The sequence below is a fragment of the Ammospiza caudacuta genome, chromosome 17 (assembly GCF_027887145.1).
Source record: "Ammospiza caudacuta isolate bAmmCau1 chromosome 17, bAmmCau1.pri, whole genome shotgun sequence".
Classification (NCBI taxonomy): domain Eukaryota; kingdom Metazoa; phylum Chordata; class Aves; order Passeriformes; family Passerellidae; genus Ammospiza; species Ammospiza caudacuta.
In genome coordinates, this window is record NC_080609.1 from 8,499,066 (window position 1) to 8,518,727 (window position 19,662).

The window sequence follows — 19,662 nt, forward strand, 5'->3', positions numbered from 1 at the left end:
GGGTCGCCTGCCCAGCTCCCAGGGCTGAGAGCAGCTGCTGGGACAGAGCAGAGCAGAGCCTGCCCCCTGCCCTGCTGCAGGAGGACAAATCTGTGCAACTGAAGCTAGACAAGCTGTTGGGAACATTAAACCAAACATTTTAATTCATGATGTCACATAATATTACCACAAAATGGAACTATAATAATAAATAAATGTGTTCTTCAATGCTAATTAAACAATTAGCATTGAATAGCACCTATGTAACTACTTTTTTTTCTTTTCACTAAGATTTTAGTTCCCACTGGATTTTTTGGTGAGGCTCAAGGAACCCTTGTGTTCCCCTCTCTCCTCTCTGAGGATTTAAAGCCCCACTGAAAGGACACTCCTTTGCTGCCACCAGCTGCATGGGCATGAAGACAAGGCAGGGACTCATGGGAGATGTCTGGGAAGAAAACAAAGTTTGTGGAAGGGCTTTGGTTCTGGAAGCTTTAACCACGTGAGCAGAGGGGACATTTGGCACCTGAGCCCCCCTGCCCCAGGTGCTGCCAGGCTGTACCATGGGCAGGACAATCCTGCTTTGCTCCAGGAGCCACTCCCAGCTCAGAGCCCTCCCAGAGCTGCCTCACCCTCACTGCACTTGTTCATTCTGTTCCTTGGCTGCTCTCAGTTACGTTTTCACAATAAAAGCTCCATTGTTAAATACCACATTCCCAGCTTTTTCAGTTCTGAAGTTTTTTTGGTCACAAATCTTCCACAACAGTATTTTCAATTCTGAAATTATTTCAATTATGTTTAAGTTTTCTCTTAAGCAGAAGTTGCATTCCTTTAGTATTATTTCTGTACTGCAAATGTGTTTAACAAAAAACATCTTTCACAGGAAGGACTTTGTTATAGACATGGAGCCAAATGCTGAATGTAGGTACTTTCCATCCCTTATGTTACTCTAAAGAGTCTCCTTGACTACAGAAAACAAAGGACTTTTCTAATTAAGACTGCCAGGACATGCTTAGGGAAGGCACTTTTTGCTGTTTACAGCTGAACAAATTAATGCTCATAACATGGCTATTTTTCTGCCATTTGTCTAAGAAAAAGGCAAAACACCCCAGAAATAAAAACCCAGCCTGAAAACAGTTTAAAATGTTCTTTTACTCTGACATGAATTTGATCTGTAAAACAAACACCAAGCAATCTACCATGAAATTCTGTACCATGTACTAAGGCTCGTTGTCCTCACCAGAAGCAATGTAAAGCAAGGTCAAAATGATTCAGCTCCAGGTCTGCACTTTATCATTAAACGTGCATTTTGCAACAGCAGGTTGGCTACTCAGAGCAATGATTTTAGCACAGAGCTGTTACTGCCAAGCTGTTGCAGTAATAAAGAGGTTTTGTCACAATATAGTAAACAGAACAACTGGTAACAGAAAAACACAACTGGCTCAAAGCCTGGCCAATTTTTTCAGTCTTAAATTACAAAAAGGTACCTATAACCTTCTTTTCATTGGGCCCAATTATCCCCAGCAGAAATCTAGATAGTACTTTATACATTCCAACTTGTAAACAAACACCTACTTTTATTTACAAGCAAAAAATACAGGGAAATTTTTTGCTGTGGGTTTGTATCAGTGACTCCCACCTCCTACTTTTAGTATACATCTTTGGTGATTTTATGAGTTGATAGAAGCCTACATTTGCATTTGTACTCACACAGAAAACAGCAAAGATCTTCCCCTAAGGTTCAATAAACACATTTACATACACTTGACGTGAAATGTACTTTGAGGACAAAGTAATTTCGTTAAAATTATCAATATATTTGCAAGAAACCTTTGCATTTTCACATTATTAAAGGTTAGATTTCACACTTTCATTTTTAGGGAAACAAATACATACACAGAAAGATAAATTAGCAGTACTTAAATATTAAGACCCACTTTTTCACTGAAGTTTTCAGGCATATTTTCTAAAAAAATAAAGGTGCTACTGTTTCTGCACTAGAGTGAAAGTAATTTACTAACCTACAGTTCAAGAGCACATAGTTTTGATTAAGAGACCACAAAATTTCAGTTAACAAGCAAAAAACTTCTTCAGATTACAGAAGCATCAAAACACATCTGGTAAAATATTTTTAATCTGCAATTCATGTCTCCCAAAATGTTGTATGAGCTTCTTTTTGACTGATAATTTGCCACGTCTCTTCTGCCCATAGCAAAATCCTAGTATCAAATTACAAATATCTAAATATTGTAATAGATAATGGAAAAGTTATAGAGTCTCAACATATATTAGAAGATGCTGTTAAGGTGTAAAACCAAGAAGCAGAGTCTTGATGCACCATATTTTATATCATGTTCTTTTGCAGTTTTTCATTACAAGCCAAGTTCATTCCCACTTGCAGTTTAAATTGTTTCACACAACTGCTGGTCTTTTATACACACTGCTAGTATGGAACAGATGGTGAAACACTGATATTCTTCATTATTAATGGGACAGCTCGCTTAAGATGTTTCAAATATTTTCCAGGAGCTTTTGGAAATGCTATGATTGCCATGGTTACCTGCCATGATTTAGGGACAGATAAAACACTTTTAGATTCTGGGCTTGGTGCTGCTGCAATCAACATCAAACTTGCTGCTCCTGAGGTTCTAACCATCACTTAGCATTTAACCAACCTCCTGCTGGTAGCACAGGGGAAAAGACAACCCAAACAAAATCAAACAACAAAACAGCTGAGGGCTCAACCAAGCTCAATTAAGACAAAAGGAAATATGAAATAAAAGCAAATATGGCTTTAGGACTTTAATCAGCCTCTGATACCACACAATGCATCCCATCCTAAATGAAGCTGACAATAATGCTATTCAAAGTTGAACCTGCAAATGCAGAAATAAACTCAGGTTATTCTAATGTAGCCTAATCTTTTCCATCATTTTGGCCAACTAGTCTTAGCAAAATTATCATATCAGTTTTTATCTATTTATGAGGCACCAAATGCTAACCTCAAAATGAAGCTGGCAGTCAGAAGCTGAGATGGGAGCTAATTAAATATTCAATTGCTGAGTCATTCTCACTAGTTGTAATTAAAAGTTATATAGCAAATATTCACTTTACAGACTGACACCTTTTCACAGATCACAGTAAAATAAAACTTCAGTACATGTGTCCTTAAGTATCTATTAAACATAGCATCATAAAACTTTTAGGAAGGTACAGTTTCCAAACCTAAATATACCAGATGTCACAATATTACACAAAAATCATCTCAAAATTATTGAAACTATATAAACTTTAAATTTCCATCTTACTTGTATTGCCAGATTCTGTATGGCAGAACCAGACCAGCATTATACAACATAACAAAGGGATACAATACATGAAATTGTCATTTTCCCCATCCCAGTGTGAGATTTTTTTGTCCATTTACTGTTCAGTGGAACAAACAGCAATTTAAGAGAATGAGATACAAAGAAGAAATCAAGGAACTGTCAGTTTTGAAAAGAAATCTATTTTCCTTTAAACAGAGATTTAGTACATAATTGTAATTATTACTCTGTGTTTCTCTACTAAAATAGCTGATGCATTTCCATCTCCAGCTCTGGGTTCATTTCAATGGTACCAGAAAAGTGCTTTTAGATAAAGGAGTTTGAAAAAGGCATTGCTGCAAACCCAGCCAGCAGCAGACATGCTGAGTGTGAGCTACAGTCCTGCAATGCCCTCAGTCAAGCACCAATTTATTCAAAGCAGCATTTTAAATATGCCAACAGAAAAAAGAAAGCTTGAGAATAAATCTAAAACTGATCTCTTTTTACTGTTGTGGTTAATGCCACTGTCAGCAAAAGAACTTGGTAATGCTATGCTAATAAAATCCAGTGTCATCTAAATATTTTGTTATTTAAAGACATATGCCAACCACGTGTTAATTTGTCAACTGGTCAGGAATCAACTGTTAATTAAAATGCATCAATAAAAAACTGCAGCAAGACCCCTAGGGCTCATCTCTTGCTCAGCTATTGAATAGGGAAACACTCTGTTTTCTCCTCAGATAAAGTATTAGCAGTCTACCCTATAATTTTATTCAGGAGATTCTCCAAACTACAACACAACAGTTCATGAAACTGAGATCCATTTTTTCACTAGCCTATATTACAGTAATAACTATCAATATTAGTTAAAATGTGTCTCAGTTCAGTGCTTCTCTCCAACACTGCAGTTTTCTTTCCTAATTTCATTCTTTAATCTGGTTGAAAATGCCCTGAATACCAATAAAGACAGACTCTGAATTTAAAATAACAACAAAATAACCCGCCTCAAAATCCTTTAGAAACACGCTACATACACTGCTTACAATGTACAAGCTTCTATACACAGTAAGCTTACAGTGATGAAAAAAAATCAATAAATTGCTTTAAAAATCAATAATGAAACAAAAACTTAACTCTCATGTAAAATTCTAGATTCTTCTTTAACAAAACTCTCATTCATATACATTCTGATGGGATGGTTCTGTTTTCTAAAATACAAGTTGAATTAATGAGGAATATTGATATTAAGTGCCCATAATTTATTGTGCCTTCATGCAAAGATGTTTTAAATGATACAATGAAAAAAGCCAAATTTTTCATGCAGGAAGTGCCTACAGTATTTCACATGATCTGAAGTATTTAACAGTTTGTAGTCTTTTTAAAAAATTAACAATAAATATCTTTGGTACTAGCAACTACCCAAAAAGCTGCATAGCAACTAAGATTAAAATTTTCCAATATTTATAAAACAATACATTTTGGGAAGGAGAAGAGAGGTGAAATCAAGCACAACAATATGTAAGGAAAGGGAAAAATGTGGCTAAAATCTCAAATTCAAAAAAAAAGTATTACTTTTATTTTTGTAATTAGGTGTCCCTGTTAAGATTTCTCTGAAAGGAAGCTTATTAATCCAAGTAACTTGGTAATTTAGCATCACCACCACAATAAGAAATAAATATAGAAAATTTATTTTTATATTTTCATTTTATACCAGGAGGCTACTAGAATATCTAAATGACGCATGAGTTGTTATAAAACTGCCATATTTTTATCTAGCAGTTGTCCAAGCAGCATGTAAATTACTTTCCTTTTTTTCCCCATAATGTCATGATGCAAAGCAACACCATCTGAACTGTTTCTATGGGCTCTATATTCAATAATTTGTTAGAATAAATTGCTTCTCTTGATTATAGCATTACAAGACAGCAAGAATAAAAACATCTCTTGACAGGCAAAGTTTTGTTTTGTAGACCCTAAATAGTCTGCATTCCTTCTTCCTAAACTTCAACAGCAATTAGCAGGAAATTTTTCTAACTTGAAAAGAAAATGACTCAATTCACTATTTCATTGAAATGGTGCCCTTGAGCACCAAATGAACAGATTAATTCAGTGAGACATTCTGATGGAGATGGAGAAGCACGAGCTGGAGAACTGTTTACCTTTTAAATTAAAGCCCTGAAAATGAAATGTGCTGCTCTGCACTCTGCTCAATTTAACCTTCATGCCGAGTTTCAGGTAACCCAGACATTTCATGCCACACTATGGCAAGCATTTACTATAAAGTATTTGTCATATAAAAGCCAACCATTTCCTGCTGACTTATTTCTCTTCTCTTGGATACTGATATGACAAAAAAATGGAAATGAAGAAGAACTGAATGCTCTTTTCTAAGTGCTGTATACATAAAATATCAACTGCAGTCTTATGCAGTAGAAAACCCAGAGGATCTGGATTCAAAATCTGAAATACTCTGTATTCCCCCTTAGTGAGCAGGTGACAGTGTTAGGAAACAGGTGGGCTGTGACTAGAAATCTTAATGACTATGCCAGGAGTCACATTATTTTTATTTCCATTTGTATGGTACCACAACTAAGTTACATATTTGAAAACCAATTTGTATTCATTTAATCCCAATTGCTATTTTAAAGTTTCTTTGAGAATTGAACTTTTCAGCTACAAAGTAACACAGTGAACTTACAACCCAAAGTTTCTTTTGTGGCTTTAGAATGGCACAAAAACTGTGGTATATTATAGAATTATCACATACAACCATATATGAGATTAATTGGAGTTCCTTTCCCAGTTTGACCACAATACAAATGGGTCAATTTCTCTCCCTTTCACCCACACTATAGCATGAGCATATCTGTCAAATATATAAGCTACAGTTTTTCCTATAACCCACAAGGCAAAAGACTGTATGAAAATAAGTCAATACACTAGTTAAGCCCACTAAGAAGGTTGAAAATTAAAATCTACTTACTTTGAAAGTCAAGAATACAGAATTTAAGCTTCTATATTACAACATAGCTAAGTAGCATTAGTGAAAGCAATATTTAACTTCAAATTTTTAACATATAACTTGAGGATTTATATTTTCAAGGCTTTTCTCCTTTAATAAATGTATCCCAATTCTGAAACATCAGAGTCATAATTTTCTACCAATTCTACTAGAAGACTTTGGATATCAAAGCTTAGTACCAAGAAACATTATTTAGCCCCCTGTCCCACATGCATTAACAACAAGTTTTGCTTTCTTCTCAGCTCCCCCTGCCAGTCTGACTGACAAACTAATCTGATGAAAGATGGTTCCTGTGAGCTCCTAAATCTCATAGAGGACAAAAGCAGATATATCTGTACTCCTGATTCAATGCAAGCCAAACACATACTTAAATTTTAGGATGCCCTGAATTGTTTTGCTGAATTTTGACAGAAAAACAGCCAAATCTAAAATGAAATTGCTTCCTCCTCTAAGATTCTTCCTGCACCATCCTATTTCAAACATTCCATATGTCTTCTGTTGTTGTTTATGTACTAGTTAAACAGGAATTGTTATACTTCCCATTTTCAAATACCTATTTTATGTGGGAGCGGTGTGTGTGTTTCTTAAAAAACCTTGTTCCCCCATCATCTGGTCTAAAAGCAGCTTTAAGGGCATGCTGTCTGTGAATAGACAGGTCCTGCTCACCAAAAATGGCAATCAGCTTTTGCAGGAGAGAAATGGATGACAGAGGTTACACAGCAATAACACCATGTGAAACCCTTAACAGCAAAAATGCTAACACTCAAACTCTAATTTGAATGGCTTAAAATTTATTTTTATATAAACTTCATATTTATGTATTTCTTCATATATATATATATATATATACACACATAAAGCCAGACAACTCTACTTGACAAACTTCCTTAAAAATCAATAAACACTGTAAGCACAAGAGCAAGCTCTATTGTTTTCTTTTACTTGCAATAAAATCTTTACCTTTTCTTCTTTTTAATCCTAAAATAGTTATCCTGCAGCCTATCTTAAACTCTTCACTATCTTCAGCAACAGGCAAACAAACTCTGATAAAACTTTACTGTTGGGAACAAAAGAAAAGGAATCCATCTGCACTCTGTGAGCAAAGGCAAGTTTCCACAGACATAATGGGAGAAAGAGCTCCTGGGAGCAGAACTTGCAGAATCACAACACACATTCCTGAAGGCAACTTCATATAGATCCCAAATGGGGCCTGATGTTGCCACATGCATGCTCATGTATGTCAATATACCAATAGAATCTTTTTCAATACATGCACATGATATTTTTTAACTTTTTTAAATAGGGACATATACAAATTAATCTACATATTAGGTTAGCCACTGATGGGTGAAAAGTAGCTATTCGTTTTATTGAAGTGACATTTGAAACATTTATTTTAGAGTTCTGTATTGTTCCCCCAGTGCAACTGAGAAGTCACAGCAAAGTCACTCTTCTGATCCCAGCAAAGTGCTGTGTATCTTTTCCATGTGGGGTATCCAGTATTTTAAAGGAAAGCAGAGGATGTCATGCAGTCAAGTCAGCACTCAGGGCAAAGCTACCTGATTCAATTTCTCCTCACTTAGACAATCAGTGAATTCAGGTCTTCAGTGGAACCAAAGAACAATTTCTATTTTGATATGCCCTCTACTGGGACAACACTCTTGCAAGAGGATTCTTAATTAGATCTTTACTCAATTACTATAATCTGCCCAATGTAGAAGCAGCAACTGGGATTTTAAGGCTACTGCAATATTTAAAAAATTAGACTAGTCAGTCCAGTAAATATTCATGTATTAATATTTCATTATTATTTTGAGAGACACCAACTACAACACCAGCAAAGGTTCAGAAGCCAAATGTAAGCTAAATGTTATCTTAAATGAAAAAATTTAAATTGTACTTGTATGCAAAAACCTACAGAGAACCCTTTCCAATCAAGTGGTGATTGTACAGAGCTCCTCCTCACGTGCTCCCCAGAAGCAGGCACACTACATAGAAAATACTGAGCAAATCACAAACCAGGCTGATACATGGGGAACATGTTTTAAAATTACAAAACCTGAATAGTTCAAATGTTAACAATACAGCTGAAATTTGTAAGTTTTAAAGAAATTGATCTGCATGCTAAAAAATAATTAAAATATACGTTGAGTATATGACATGCCTTACACACGTAACACAAGGGAACAAATGTATTTCTTGTTTTACTCAAACAAGGCAATGAATTGAAAAAAGAACTCTTATTCTTGTCAGGATACTCATAAAAATGTTGACAACTATCTGCTACCAGCACTGAAAGATCTTTAGTTGAAAATACACAGCATAGGGACTAGTATATATGAAAATTAATACATGGACTCTTGCCAGCACAATTATTTTCCTTCAGTAAATATCTAACTTGATTCAAAGCAACATTTATAAAAGAAATTACTCTCATCCCTGCTTTATTTTAGTTCAAACTTTAGTTCAAACTAAATTTAAATGTTAAACTAATATGCTGAAAATGAGGTTACCAAGCTGAAAGGCAAATACACACTCTTCTTTGTAATTGCAAAAAGGTTACTTGTCCAAAGCAGTATTCTTTCCTCTTTTCAGCTATTTTTCAACTAATTGGTTTTCTGTTATTAAATGTAGGCTTCCTCAAGCATTAAAGCTAGTTTTTAATATTACACACATAATTTGTTGAAATACCATGAACATGAACTTTTAAGATAAATTGTCTCAACTGAAGGAAAATAAATGAAAGGCAAAAATACATTACAAACATAATGATCAAGATTTATATTATTATTATTAATGAGTTATAATTGTTAAATATTTTCAAATTCCACTGCTACTTGATGAAGACATATAAAACTTGATTTTCCAACTTTTTAAAATACTCATTCAGCTGAAATTCTGCTTTTTTTTTGCATTTTCCCAACATCAAACTCTGCAACTTAGCATTTGAATCTGACCTCCCTGTCTGCTACTGCAGTAATCAGGGAAAATATGTATGAAAATTAATATTTCTCTGTATTTTATTCTACATTTCTCTCTTCTAGTAAAGTTCCCTCCTCTGAGCTCCAATATTTTGCATAGCAAAGCACTGGACAGTATTGTATCCATCTGCAGGAGAGATTCCAGGACATTCTGCAGAATATGGTGTCCTCTTGTGTTCCTGGAGGTTCCTAAATCTGGGGAATGTAACTGAACATGAAATTCAGTGCTGGTTTCAATTACAGCAAGACCTTTGGATGCCTCTGACATCTACAAGAAGCAAATCACCTTCATTAACCCCACAGTACAGAGGGCACTGAAGGGATGCAGTGAATAAACTCATTCAGGGTATAAAAGCATCAATGCCATTTTCCAAAAGCTATAAAATGATCATTTTTAGCCATTTCCACATGGAAGACTGGTTTTTACCAATATGTTATTTGGGCATCTAACAACACTGAGAAGTTGCAATGGATATGAAAACCATAGACTGATATAAGAGATACTTTTGTTAGCAGAATTCAGCTACTGAACCTCTTCTTTAGGCATTGAGTTAAGATTGTATTGATTAATCTAGAAATGGAAAGACAGCTCTAATTCTATCAAAACCAGCAAAAGTAATATCATGAGAAAAAATATCTACTGAAAACTAACTGCATATTTAAAGGTAAATGGGCTGTGGTAGCCACTACATCTAAAAAGCAGCATTGAAAAAAGTAGTATTGGCAATATCTCTTCTAATGTTCATTACCAAACACTTCCATGTGTAACATCCTGCACAAATGCTCATCCTAAACTGAAAGTTCTGCAGAATTCCAAGACAAACATTCCTGTTGTCATCTTATTACAGAGGTTCCATACTTTTGTCTCCTTACCACAACAGTTCCATACCTTCTCGGTGTTTCTCATGGGCAACTCCTCGCAGCACTGACTCTTTCTTCTTCTCACAGCAGCCACTGACTCCAGTTCCCTTCTCACCCAGCCACCCCACTCTTTTATAGCATCGTCTTCTCATTGCTTACAGCTGTGGCCTGGTAAAGTCAGGCCTGTTCCTGATCTTTGATAATTGGCCCAGCTGCAACTCTTTAGGTGTGAGATTACTTCCTACACTATCTTTAGTTTCTTCTACTCTATCCCCCTACACATTCCCACATGAATTCATTAATTTTATACTAAATGTTTAAACCTTCAACTGGCCATGGAAAACAGGGCCATCTCAGAGCCTTTAACCCATCTCAGTCAGTCAGCACAGTTATTTTCCAAATGGTACAATTTCCAAAGGGGAACACATCCTGTGACACATAGAAAATAGCCCCACTAAAAGGACAAAAATCTGCCCGCACAATGTGCTGTACAAAACAACTCCAGTGTGACAGACTGAGTCTTGCACAACTGAGGTGACAATGTCACCCTGTGACTTGCCATGTCAAAACCACAGCACTGCCCCACATCTCATCACAGGAGACTTTCAGGAGTGCAATGGATGGCACCCACTTCTCACTGTAAAGAAAAAAACCCTTTCTCTGAGATCTGATAAGTGGTTGTGGGTTTATGCAAGATTAAGGTAGAATTTTGGCTCAAAGCTAAAGCACCATAAGAATAAGCAATGCAAATTTTTTAATGAGTTGCTCAACTGATAATTTTGTATGCATCAACTGTGCAACTGAAGTTGTAACTCAATTAGTATTTAAAGTAATTAAAGATGAAAGAGTATCCAAAAAAGCTTAAAAGGCGTCTTTTGTAATTTACTGAAGTGGCTGATACTCCATCACTTCAAAAAAAGGAGAATTAGTTACGTAACAAAGAAGAAAATGCCTGGGTTCCATTACAAACCCTTCCACTAAAAATTAAATGCAAAATTCATGATCTTCTAATAGATGAAAAAAAAAGCAGGAAAGCTCTTATAAGTACTTCCATTTCCTCAGTCAGCAGGCAATGAACCACAGTAACTGGACCTTATGCCAAGCAAACAGACACATGGATTTTATTGACACATTTCCTATATATATGTATCACCACCACCAGATTATGTGCATCACTGCCATTTCACATGTGCCAAACTTACCTACTCATTTTTACAAAATACCTGGGAAATCATTGGAAGTCAAAGTTACTATCTTTAAACATTCATAATCCACATTCACTGACATCTGAATGTCAGTAAGGAATTTCTAACTTTTTTCTATTTCTTTTTTAAAATTCATATTACTTCATACAAATTAGCAAAGATTGTTTTTCTAACACAGACAAAGGACAATTGTGGCATTTTAATAATATACCTTGTACTGTGATCATAAACCAAACACAGTGTCATGAAGATCTGAATTTTGCAGTCATTATGTCAGCTGTCTTTTGATGACTACAAGGATCACTATGGCTGGAGTTTCTAAAATATTTTATATAAGACCTCAGTGACACAAAGGTAAAAAAATAGTAAAAAGAGAAAGTCCTATGTAAAAGCTAAAAAATTTGCTTAACCTTAAAATCTCTAATTTAAGAACCCAGCAGTTTAGTAAAGATGTTTCAGTCATAAACACAATTTAAATCCCCAATATATTGGAGATTTTACTTGTGATAGCTAAAAAAACTTTTAGATAATTCCTACATTGCAAAGGAAAATTACTTCAATTACTTCTCAATCCTTACTGGACTTGCAGTGTACATTTCAAAGTGTATTTATGCTCTTGATCAGTTGGAAGTTTTGATGATTAGAGACTTTAATTACATGGCACTACATATTTACTACATACATACTACAATATTTACTGTTTCATTTCAAAATCCCTATATGACAGAAGAACACAAATTCCCATTTTAAAATGGCAGGGCTAAGACACAAAGACACAGATTACAGGAATTAAGTACCTATATGTCTTTAAAAAGCTGGTTTAAAGAACTGAAAGGTGTTGGTGAAGAGTGCAGGAATTCAAGGAATTTAGATTGATATGTTTTGAAATTTAGAGAAAGATTTGATTAATTACTCACCAGTGTTAATTGCTGGCATTTTTTTGGAGAGAAATGGAGAAGAGACTTCATTTTACATACAAGGCTGTCTAGCAGAGTGTTTGAGGGTTTGTGCATTTGTGTACTACACCAATATTCCATTCAATAAAACTTCTCAGTAAGTGGAAAAACCAATGCATTACCTACATCAGTCAATCTCCAGCTGGCAGGGGGAAAGTCTACGAAAATAGCAGCTACTAGCAGGTGTGAAAATATTCGAGTCACCTCATTTTTTGTGTATCCATAAGAGAGGTTTTCCCCCAACTTCTACTGATACTGTGAGTATAAGTACCTTGTTTCCAATAGCCTTTTTTGGTGGGAAGTTAAAAGTCCTCACTTGCTGGTACTTATTCTGTAATTTCTGATGCAAGCTTCTGAACTCTGCGTACCTTCGATAGACATTCCACTCATCATCCTTTATCCTGATATAAACCTGCAAAACACAGGGAAGGGAATCGTGTAAAGACAAGCAGGCCTGGTGTGTGTCCATCACTCCCAAAAGCCTCCTGGATCAGCACCTTCATATGAGACACCACAAGCTCCAGGACCCCACAGCCCCAGATCCATGGCTGAATGCATTTGCTGTTGCTGTCGTACACATCATGAACCTCATTCTATCCCTTCTCCCTTTTCCTCCTCTTTCTCTCTCTTTCTCCTATTTTAATCAAGACAAACACAGCTTGCTCATTTTAACATGACTCTGGGGCAACCATGGCAGCACTTCTTGTTACCATGGTTTCCAGCAGATTCTACTACACAGTGACCAAAGGGAAAAAATAATTTAATACCACTATGAAATTGATTTCTATGTCCTCAACACAGTTTTTCAACTTTGTAAATTAGCTTTGTAGCATCGGAATTGCAAAACCTAATTTTATCCAAAGTATGAAACTTAATTTACTTCTTAACAAAATTACATTGAAAACTAAACTAGAAATTTTATTGTTTGGAAAATAAACACAGTTCATTCTTTCAGCTTGTATAGGACATTAAGTATAATTTAACACAGCTGTAGTTTTTGTGATTCTGTTTTTGTTTGCTACTCATTATTTCATGAGCCTATTACCAATTACATGCTAAATATTCGCTTTCTCTAGGAAAATGTCATGCAGAAGTGAAATATACTTACAGAAAACTGAGATTTCACTCTTTCCTAGGGAATGGCACAGTTTAAAAGAATGCTGAAACAGCACAAGTCAGAAACTCTAAACCAAGCATCAGAAGTTAAGATCCAGAATGACCTTTCCCTCTGCTCCTTCAATGCAATCTGTAGTTTATTCATTCATGCATGCATGTGTGTGTGTATGTTAATAATCTCAGTATTTTACAACAGGAATTAAACTGGAACAGTACTGATGACGCTGCCTTGCAGCTCCAAAATCCCCCAGTAATTTAGTAGTAAATTGTAAGGCAAATATCAGGAGAACACTTATGTAAAAAAGCAACACCAACCACAGTCACACAGAGTGGGCAGTAACAACTGTATTTTTGTGGAAACTAGATAAAAATAAAATTTGGATTTTGATGTGGCCAATTTCAACACTGAATTGCAGCTTTTCCTGGTGACTGAGGTATGGTCCTTCTCTCTGAGATATTGCAAGTCCTCCAGAGAAAAAAATCAATTTTTCTAAGGATTGGAAGTATTTCAGAGATTAAGTTCTCCCACAAACATTGCCCATGCCTCTTTCTGAGGCTCTCTCTTCAGACACCTAGTTTCTCAAATTTATAGGAGGCTTCTTTGCAACACTGCAAATACACTGTATTATGCAGATACCATGCAAATTTTGTCAAATTAGAATATTTCAGTGTAGAAAACACTAATACATTTACTACAGGAAGGAATGCTATAATTCCAAAATTAGCACATCTAAATTGAAAAGATCCAGCGTATTGTGAATTACAAATGCATATGTAAACAAAAATTCAACTAGTTTTGGTAACAAGAATTCAGATACTGTAATGAGGGAACCACAATAGTAAGTCTGCAAGAACTATTCAGAATTCTTTTTCACTTTGAAAACAAAGCCAGAATAATTAAACACCTACAAGACTATCTGTTTTAACAATTGAGTACATCTTTGAAGGCAAATAAAGGAATACATGAAATGCAACTATTTTACATAATTCTAATCAAATCTATTTAATGTAGTAAAAATTATATTAAAATCTTTATTCACCCAGCTCTAAGGACTCTCCCTGCCTATTCTCACTTCAATCAGTATATATTATTTGTAATTCTGTATACATTCCCAAGATTCATGTCTCAATCTCCCTGCTGGGGGCAGGAATGACAAAAAAAAGGTTAAATTATTTTAAACTAAGTTATTTAATATGGAAATCCTAATTTAACTAAGCACTTATCTTTGCACATGTGATTTGATGAATCATGCAGTTTAACATTACCTGCTAAGCTGTAACCCATAGTTAACTAACTAAGGAATCTGTACACTGTAATTGAAATTTTTCAGGACTGCAAAAACATAGATTGATTTCTTAGATAAAACTATTGGAAAATTTCTTACTGCTCTTCTAGGTACATAGATATTGATTTCATTTAAACAGCAAGAAACAAAAATACAACATTTGGAGCCCCGTGCCATATTGAATTTATCGACAATCAACTAATAGACTGTGAAAGGTATATTAAAGCTCATGATGCAGCACACATTTAAACTTTTAGTATTCTAATAATATTCTCAGAGGGGAATACTATTCCCAAGCTACGGGATTGCTACACACTTAATGCACATTCACTTGGGAAATCAAACTAAGTAAACACTAAATGTAGAATTATTTGGATAAACTTATCCTAGTCTAGTCACTGAAGGCATATAGTTATCTTAGGGCCATGTTCTAGAAAGTTGAAATTACTACTTTTAAATTGATCTGAGAATAAACTTGAAAGTTTATTAAATAATTATATTTCCTTTCTGATTCCCCTGTTTTCCTAATATCATCCAATTCCTAACCTACTTAAATAATTTTCAGGGTAATGAAAATGTACATACTAAATCAAAATCACTGCTAGAATATTTACTTGTAGACAAAGGATTTCACTTTAATACCATCTTGAATATAAAAAATTAAGTAGTTTCTGTTTGTTAGTTAAGAGCACTTTCTGCTTGGGTCTCCTGCGCAAAGATTGATTGGTAACATTTCTGTAGCTATGAGCTATGGCAGCTCTACGAAAAATTTCAGTTAATAAGTATGTTTAATGAATTAGTCTGTTATTTTCTCATCACAAACATGTCTGAAGTCAGAGATTGGAGAGCAATAGCAATAACAGGTGTAATTTAATAGTGTTTGTCAGTCTACTACCTGCTCACATAATATTACTGAAATGCCAAACATCTTCAGAGAATCAATGTGAAAGCACAAGTTCAATGATTGCATACTTCAATGAAAAATCCTGCTCCCATGGTACTGGGGTTTGAGCCAGAAGTTTCTTAACAGGTTAAGAATCTTTAAGCAGTTCTGAGTCCAAAAGGCTGTTAGCAAGTCCTGGTAACAGCCTGCTACCAACTGACACAGCTCATCACCTCTTACATATAAAAGCCTGAGGAAAATAAAGGACAAAAGCCAAAATTCTAACTTGCTCCAGCTCCAGTGTACACAGACCAAATGCTGTAATCAACACTCATCCTTCTGATCTGCAGAAGTCCCAAGTGGGTGCTTCTCTTTTCTGATGCAAAATATTGTTTGGTATGTTGAGGATTCACTTTTTTCTCTCTCCAGTACAGCTGGCAGCAAGAGATACTGACTGAGATATTACAGACCCTTCTCCTGTTGCAGTGACATCCATGATGTAGAATTCCAGATTAAACATCAGGAAGAATATCCCCTACACAGTTACTTCTGAATCTTGCCTGCAAATGTGGCTCCCATTTCCTGGCAGGATGGACTGAATAGATAATGAAAAATGAATTCTAAGACAGAGAACTCTATTGATGGGAGCTCCACAAATACAAAAGTGCTGAAGCCAAAGTCCTTGTGAGTCCTAGTCCCATTCCAAAGGGAATGGAATAATATTAAAGGAAGGTGAGCAGTGAAAACTCTATTAAACCACATATAAAAATGGCACAAGATACAGGAGAACTCAGGACATTTCAGCAGCAGAACACTTCAAAGGACACAGAGAATACTGAGAATGTCTGTAAAGAATCAGTCCTAGGCTGGATAAGGTCAAAGTTTTGAGCACGGAAAAAAATGATGGAGAGCAAAAGGACTGCAAAAAGAAGCTACACTAAGGAAGCTCCTGTGACATTTACCAGCTAAGTAAGCATTAAAAGAAGGGGGGGGGGGGGGGGGAGGGATGATAGAAAAACTATTACTTCTGTATTACTGTAATTCTACTGTATTGATGTATTTCTGACTTCCCTTCCCTCACAAGATCCTCTTGTTTGTTACATACTTTCACATCAATGCCCAAGCATGGGGAAAAAAGGAAAATTAGCAACTGGTTTGGTAGGGACAACCCAATCAGCATGAACACAAAACCAGAACAAGCTAATTGGCACCACCATTTTTTGATGTTAACTCAGGTAATCTTGACTGGTGAATGTTTCCCTTACATTGCTTTTAAATAACACTACAAATCCTGGAGTATCATTAGTCCATAGTTTTACACTTTGGAAAATAAAGTTGTTTTTAATTGTTAAAACTCTGATTCAACTTTAATACACATCTCAATTATTCAGGAGCATGAAGAGAGATTTTGATCTCTTGAGTTTACTATTTAATAAATAATTGTTTTCAGGGAATTGAAATTATCTTTTTTCCTGTTAGAAAAGCAGACTATGAAATGGGAGTAATGTATTTCAATCTACTTAAGTTTTATCAAAATTATGTATTTCTGCACTCAAAGCATATAGAATAAGTAAAAAGTATTCATGAAAAAAAGTAAGAACCAGTTTCATTTTACTTCACTTCTGGACAATGGGATTCTGTTAAGAATACAAATTCAAGCTCAATTCTCCAAAGTTACCTCTGAAGTGTGAGAAATGAATACAAATGCAAGTTATATTTTGAGACAGCTGCAGGCCTGCATTTATGGTTAAGATCCCCCTTTGAAAATGATCCAATTTAAGAATTTTCTGCATAATGAAAAACAAATGGAACAATGAAACTTTTCAGCTGTGATAGGAGCAGCTTTTTGTGTGCCATAGAGACATAACAGGAATTAGAGTGAATAAGCTTTTATTTCAATATGTGCAAGTGGATAAAATGGTCAAAGACTACAAATACTTCAATATAATTTATGTTAAATCTTCAACTTTCTGTTATTCAGGTCATAAAAATGAACAATATAGTGTCAAATATATGACACATCAATATCAAAGCACGGACCTTAAAAACAGCCAATATTGTTCCACTAAAGAGAAAAATGTCACACATTTTAGGCTTATGCACTCAATTACAGACATGCAGAGTAATGATCACTGCTCCTGCAGTCACAGTCCTGCTTTATTCACCACAGCAGCACTCAAGTGACTGGCCACTAGAGAACAAAGGCAACACTGCCTCCACTTTTGCTAACATGGAATCAGTATTTTCTGTCTTTTTATATACAAATCAAATCAGCACAAAAAAAAAAAACACTCAACGGATAATAAGCTCATTTTGACAGTGAAATATGACTTATAATTACCCAAGATAATTAACGTCATTTCACAAACATGCACTTTGAACCACACAGTCATTGCAATGCATGACAACCACTGCAGGGAAAGAAGTTTCTGCAGAAGAGAAAATAGGTAAAATGACACTAGTGCTGCCCTTTTCTCCAAATAGAATACTGTGGGTGCTCAGGCAAGGGAAAGGAGGCTATCTCATGCATCAGATTCTAAAATACATAACATCACTAGTATTTAGTTTAGATATTTATTTATTACAAATTACTTGCTTCTTTCTGAAGTAGTTACAAAATAATCTGAAAATAGAAATTCTACTTTTACTTTCCTAGGATTTTTTGCATCCAGCACTTCAATAAACAAATCAATGTAGTAAGCTGTAATTCTGTTTTCTTTAGAAAAAGAAATAATTACAGAAGTCTCCAAGGACTGATCTCATCTTTCTATACCCCTTCCATATACCCAGTTATTTAAAAGTTTTTCTGCTTTATGCTTCCTCTTATGCTTCTTTGATGCATCCTTGGGTCCCACTGCAGAAAAAGTGAGATTTTCAACCTTTTTGGCTCACACACTCTCAAATCACTCTGAGATGCCATGAGCATAATCTTTCTTTCAAATTCTCCCTATCATTCCAGCTCATTTTCTTCTCTACTTGCCCTGAGCTGCACTGAAAGGGAATATGATTAGAAGGCTATTTATTTCTCCTTTTTGCCTGCTTAGCTCTGCAGCTGCTGAAGTCATCCAATTCATCGTGTGTCAGAAAAAATAAAATGCAACTTTGGGTTGAATTTTTTGGGTTTAGTTTGTTGCTTACCTTTCAACTCCTAATTGCCAGGCCATTGCCTTCCATTTTCAGCCTTCGAGGAAATACCCAAGCCGTGCTGCCTTGCAATTAAATTCAAGGTCAACAGGCCCAGCTGGCACATCCTGGACTGTGCTTTCCCTGTTTCATCTCTCACTCAAAGTATTTTCTGGGCACTGTCCTCCTCAAACCCTTTTGGGTATCAGACACTGTTCTCCTCCATCTCTTTGATGTTGTGTTTCTGTGAAAATCCTTCCCTCTGAGGCTGGAGCGTGTCCAGAGCAGGGAACGGAGCTGGGGAAGGGGCTGGAGCACAACTCCAGTGGGGAGCAGCTGGGGGGGCTCACCTGGAGCAAAGGAGGCTCAGGGGAAGCTCCCCACTCTGCACAACTCCCTGACAGGAGCCCGGAGCAGAGGCAGGGGCAGGCTCTGCCCCCAGGGAACAGGGACAGGACAAGGCTGTGCCAGGGGAGGTTTACACAGAATGATGGGGAAACTTCTCCATGGAAATGCTGCCCAGCACAGGCTGCCCCACCAGCAGGGGAGCCACCACACCTGCAGGAATTTAAAAGCCATGAGGATGTGGCTTCTGGGGACATGGGTTAGTGGTGGCCTTGGCAGTGCTGGACTCAATGATCTTAGCAGTTGGACTCAATGATCTTAGAGGTGTTTTCCAACCTAAATAATGCTGTGATAAAAGCCCTTTCATAGGAAAGTACACTGCTCTTCCTTCACAGAGGAAGTGCAGAGAAAAATAACAGGTTTTAAAACTTCATTTAGAGTAAAATAAAATGAATTATAAGCAAATATGTCAGCCAATACTAAACAGCAAGACTGAAGATAGTCAAAGAATAAAAAAATTGTAAGAAATGTTTATTGATTATAGTCTTAGGGTGTCCTATTCATATGCAAATAGTAGCAGTCTTGTCTGATTACCATATTAAT

The 19,662-nt window shown here is 35.8% G+C and overlaps 1 protein-coding gene across 1 annotated transcript in view; it reads right to left on the reverse strand.

Annotated features, from left to right (window-relative positions):
* SNX29 (sorting nexin 29) overlaps positions 1-19,662 on the reverse strand; it is a 101,001-nt gene that overhangs the window by 33,721 nt on the left and 47,618 nt on the right. The window contains exon 19 of the mRNA XM_058815770.1: positions 12,578-12,718. Within this exon, the coding sequence (XP_058671753.1) occupies positions 12,578-12,718 (141 nt within the window). The remainder of the gene's footprint in view (positions 1-12,577; positions 12,719-19,662) is intronic.